Below are 6,000 nucleotides of genomic sequence, written 5' to 3' on the forward strand. Positions count from 1 at the left end.
TTTTTTTAAGTATTTATTGCAATATTACAACAGCTCTTGTATGTGAAGGGGGATGCTCAGTGCTTATGACTGGATAATCCTAACAATATAGTCGAGGGTCTACTCAGAGTTTGCCAGAACCAGAATGTTTGAACACTGATATATTTGATAGACTAGTGGAGGACGCAGGAGAGTGAGCCTGGAGGGCGAAGCAGGAGGTCCAAGGTGTCCACGACCCATTACCTGCGTATGTTATAGAAGGGCACGGAGCGCAGGCAGGCGATGGCGGCGCGCTTGCGGGCAAATGACAGCAACTTCCTCCAGCCCGAACGTGAGGCGGGGGGAGTGCAGGCCTGTAGGCCGCCAGCACCAGCTGTTAGTCGGTAGCACCGTTATCATAACACACAGCCTCCCGCCACCTACCACCACACCGGCCACCCAGCTACCTCCACCACACTCACCTGTCCTCTACCGCACACACTCAGCCCTTCCACGACTCTAATGCATACGTACAGTATATTATGTATCAGTCGTGGACTACAGGGTGGGGATGAAATGGGCGGGCAGGGAGCGTGGAGAGAGTGGGAGCGTGGTCGTGGGAGACGGAGGTGGGCAGCGAGCGGCACCAACCCACCACAAAGCCATCTCTCAACAACCCCACCCACACGAACATCAATGTTAAAATAAACCTCGCAAGAGTGGTACCTGAAACATTGTTAAGATTTTAAAAAATAACAGTAAGAAGACGAGCGAGAGAAAGCAGTGGTGGTGGGTGGGTGAGTGATCCCTGACACACACATGTACTAGGCGGGTGGGGCGACCGAGAAGACACAATTCATCACACAACCTGATTTTACCGGAGCTAGAATGACGACGGTGGTGGTCTTGTTATACATCAGCCTTCAGTTTACTTTGCTTGTAAATTTGTAAAGACTCTGAGACAGAACGATTGGTCGATAGAAACAAATTATAAAATTTAAACAAAAAGGTAAAGATAAAGTTTCAGTGACCAGTATCATGAAGCTTACTGATGTAAACACTACACTCTCCCATTAAACAAGATGTGTTATGTTTATAATACAGTATATGCATTTGTTTCTTTACAGAGGAAGCTTAAGGTGGCCTCGTGCAAAATTTGTGTCTTCCCGGTTTATCTACCAAAGTGACAGATGTTAGTATGGTAGTTTGGCCACTAAATTAAAATTCTGAAAAGTTGGATATAGAAACCTGCTTTATATTTCTTATTATATAGAACATTGTGAAATTTACAGTTAGTTTGGTTACTAATAATATGGACATAAATCAAATAGACAAGAATAACTGGATATTTGACATAAATAGGTTGAAGGATCTTTGGCTTGTATGCAAAAAATATAATGGGATAATAATCATACAGATAAACGTGGCATCAAGTGTACTGTATATAACACTGATCAACAAACTGAGATACTCGCCATGATGCAGTACTGAAATACCTCACCAAAGAAATAATACCAAAATGTAAGCATTAAAACAGGTGCCTACATACTACAGTCTTGAGGGAGTGGGGCAGGAGTCATGCAAAAGGTCACTTGCAACTCTGCTTAACAATTGTGCACGTGAGTCTCTCGTTCAACAACTCCCGCGGCTCTTTATATTCTTATTAACTAAAATTAAAATAATTAAGAGACGACATAAAAGCTCGTCTTAAGGTTTAATGGTGAGGAGAGTCAGACAATGGGCATCGTCCATGTGGAGCCAACGGGAGTGAGGGAGACTAGCAGCAGCAGTTGTAGCAGAGAGCAAGACGGGAGCAGCAGCATCACCACCATCACCACACACTGGGTCCAGGACCTCCTGCAGTCTCCGGAAACCCAGGTACCTTGGCATCATGTGTAGCGACGTTTGTCTGAAGCAGGCGATGACGGCTCGCTTCCTCTGGATAGAGACAACAGAACGCCAAACCTCCTTGGAGGACTGCGGGTGGTCAATCTGTTGGTCCGTACCATCGTTACTCAGCCGTAGCAGAAATGCATAAATAGGAAGGAAGGACGCCAGCAAACACAGCAAATCATAGAAACAATAAGATTAACGAAAAAGTTTTCATTCTCCTAAAACATGACTTAGAGGCAGGAAGGGTCTAGTGCTACCAAAGTGTGCAGGTTACCCATCTCTGGGCTCACGATATTCAGCAAGAGAATCCCAATATGTAATGACCTCCGGGAGGCAGGAGCAGGGACTAACAGCGTCCTCCCCAACATGACCAGCGTCTACAGGTCACAACACTACCAGCAGTCTCCAGTAAACAGTTGTAATAAGACAGAACGTGCACGACCCACAACTAACCGACCAGGGAATTTGATTTATGCACATGCAAGAGAATAACTTTAAAATGCCAAAATTTCGGCAAATTGTAAATTATCAAGGATAATTTCAACTGCGATGCAACAAAGAATGCCAAAGAGATAACAGATTTAATAGTAGAGACAGGCAAAGAGTATCTACATGTCAGCATTCTCTTGTGTGGCAGCGGCCCCAGGCACTGAGTGTTACTGACACCTACTGTACAAGCTTTATAGACTATACAACCTCCATAACCCACTTGTATCCATCCATTAATGTAATCACACACACACACACACACACACACACACACACACACATATATATATATATATATATATATATATATATATATATATATATATATATATATATATATATATATATATATATATATATATACGCTAAATAGGGATAATTGCGGATTAAATTTTAAAAAGTAACTGATATATTTACCAAAAATGGATAGGCCTAATTTTTTTCCATTCCTACAACCTAATGGGAATTAATATATGTGCGGTGAAATTTATTCGTTTCATTTAAAATTTTGTTTGCCAACATATAAACAGCTAAATTATCCTTATTAAGTGTAAAACACACACACACACACACATATATACATATATATATATATATATATATATATATATATATATATATATATATATATATATATATATATATATATATATATATATATATATATATATATATATATATATATATATATATATATATATATATATATATATATATATATATATATATATAAACACATTCATGAGAGGATAACCAGTGAGTTTATCATAGTTTATCACATTAACTAAAGTACACTCACGATATGAAGGCCATAAAGAACTTTAGCCATAGCGACGATGCGATCGACGGTGTCGTCGACGGTGGGCACCAGCTTCTTATCGTCGTCCTCTTCTCGCGGCACACGACCACCGCCCAGCCGGGAGTACAACGTGTGCTGCCAGTTCATGGAGTCTGAAGGGTCGTACTTGTCCGGTAAGGTGAGTTGAGTCTTAGCGAAGTCTTGGATCTCTGACTCTGAAATTTTCTGTTGGAATACACAAGATGTTACTTCACACCCCAACTCTCACTAACAATAAACACGAAACAGTCACCTATTATGAAGAATAAGACCGGTCAGTGGAGCAAGTAAACATACAAGTAACCTCAGAAGGGGTAAAGTACTCTGGCACCAGACAAGCAACACGTGACCAACAACGCTGACTCACTGGTTTACGTCTGCCACCTTCCACAAATGGACAAATGACGTAATCAAAATACAGTAACTGAAACGTCCAATAAGTACCTTAATCCAAAAATTAATAAAAATTATAAATATGTTGTTCATTCATACAATGTCACTGAGCACGAGCCTTCAGTTACCTTTTGTGACTGATAAATAAATATACTGATTGAAATGAACACGTCACTTACTTGCTGCATCAAGGATATATACTGTTAGTAATAAACAATTAGTTAAGTTACTCCCTGGCCTCGAGCAAAACGATGAGAATACTAACAGCAAGGTACTTCTCCTTGCAGTGTTGGACGAGCTCTTGTTCTCTGCCAGCGAAAAGGTTGAGACCTACAGGCAGGAGACGCTTGAGGCAGGCCACCATCAGAGAGGACGCCAGCTCCTTTTCCTTGCTGGTTTTCTTGCCGCCCGTGCGCTTCTTTTTCTTCTGCAATAACAACAAAACCAAAACATATTACTCTGAAGCCTTTTAAAAATGGAGAATATATCTAGATTTACTGCAGCTAATATTATAATTATATTTATTTACCTTTGTCTTTAATTGTTTTATACGTTCATCTTCCTTATATTGTTGTGCTGGACATTTTTTTATTGTTACTTTCCACAACAACAAATTCTATAAAGGTTTTTCGTGTCATCAGTTAATATTACAATTAAAAAATAAGAGAGATACACCACTCTCGTTTCTATTGTTAAAATGAGACTAATGAGCATCCGGAGGAGGGATTTACAAGCAATAATTAGCCATTTGTTCCACTGACCGAGCATGCTTACCAGGTAAACATAATGTATGAAGTGACCGCCAGTGTGAGGTTAATTCTTCAATCTAGGACAGCGCCCTCCCTCCTGGCACGGTATATCGGGGAACTACACCTGCCACTGTCTACAGTACACTCTAACTCTACAGCGTCTACACCTTCATGACGACCCTCTTGCATGATTTATAAAAATACCTTCTTGTTGTATGCACTAATTCCTTGATAGAATGATCTTTACTTTCGTATCCTCAACAATATAATCTTTAAGGACAAGTACTAATAAGATGTGTAGACAACAAAGTAATCCATTATATTTCCACACGTAAAATTCTTGTCGACGTAGACATTGTAGCTATATATTGTACGCTAATACCTCACTCTCAACTTTATTTTACCATTACTTCTCCAGCCTGACTCTCAAACACGAACTATTTGTGTTAATAAGTGGCAGAATTATTCTGTTTTTATCAGACATTTTGGTACGTCTGTTGTCTTGTTTGACACACTCATCACACAACGACTGATTTGAATATTCTTTTATTAAACATACTGAACAAAGTCAACCACAGATAATAAAATGTATCATTATCATTCCCAAGCAGCAGGACCAGAGACACTTCTTACAAGGAACTAATCTTATGTTTGAGTGTTCACGTAACAGTGGGCGTGAGGGAGGGAAGGTGTTGGCACCATCTCCTTGCTCACGCCCGCCAGCCGAGTGGCTCCTGGTCAGCCACACCGAGATGATGATGCGAACAATACAAATTGTATACTGAGCCAGAGAGAGGTGTTCCTTGTGCTCACGTGGCTCAAGGAATTAATGATAAAATATGCGATGTTGCGGTAGAGTTTAAGACATGGATAATGAAAAACGTAGTAAACATGGATGGCAAGCTAGTGAGACACACAAGTAAAGCAATGCGTTATATGTTTCCTAGACAACCTGGCTGAGAACGGCCCTAGGTGTCAGTCAGCTGCCAGCTTAACACACAGGCAAAAGCAACAAGATATACGGCTAACACTAGGAGTTCAGGTTAGCAGAGCAAGACGGCGGCTATGTTGTAAGGGATGGTGGACAGCGAAACAAGCTGACGGAGACAGCACATGCTACCCGTAGGACACGGAGAAGAGAAAAATTAATAAAAAATAAACATGATAAAACCACAACTACACATTACGACTTTCACTGACAACCATGATGTTCTGTAGTCTCTCTCCCACTACTGAGAGGTTAGGTTAGGTTAGGTTAGACTGGATTTTGTTGGCACGCCACACGTGAAAGAGAAATAATAGTAGATTGATGTAGGTTAGAAGGAATTGATAGTAGTGAGTTAGGTCAGGTAAAGTCAGGTCAGGTTAGGTTAGTTTGGTTTGGTTTAATTAGGTAATGCTCGAATGGACAAGATGAGCACATCACACGTGGAAGGGAGTAGTGGAGGAGACACCTGCCCATCACAGAGTGCATTGACCAATCAGCGGGTGTCATGCCGTGTACGCTTGTGTTCTGCGAGAATGCAACTCGGACACTCGGCACCAAAAGGCCAACATTACAGGCGGGAGGAGGGCGGGGCAGCTGAGTCTGACAAACACACACACACACACACGTGCATTACATGAAAAAAACACCAATTTCTCCATTGCTATTTACTAATATCTTCGTATTTCACTTTA

At 40.9% G+C, this 6,000-nt stretch overlaps 1 protein-coding gene across 1 annotated transcript in view; it reads right to left on the bottom strand.

Annotated features, from left to right (window-relative positions):
- LOC121879297 (ryanodine receptor-like) overlaps window positions 1–6,000 on the bottom strand; it is a gene marked incomplete at its 5' end in the record, with an annotated part of 109,180 nt that overhangs the window by 39,705 nt on the left and 63,475 nt on the right. The window contains 3 exon segments of the mRNA XM_042385894.1: window positions 1,841–1,950; window positions 3,140–3,364; window positions 3,837–3,998. Coding sequence (XP_042241828.1) covers window positions 1,841–1,950; window positions 3,140–3,364; window positions 3,837–3,998 — 497 coding nt within the window.

The sequence above is a fragment of the Homarus americanus genome, unplaced genomic scaffold (genome assembly GCF_018991925.1).
Source record: "Homarus americanus isolate GMGI-L3 unplaced genomic scaffold, GMGI_Hamer_2.0 scaffold16894, whole genome shotgun sequence".
Lineage (NCBI taxonomy): Eukaryota > Metazoa > Arthropoda > Malacostraca > Decapoda > Nephropidae > Homarus > Homarus americanus.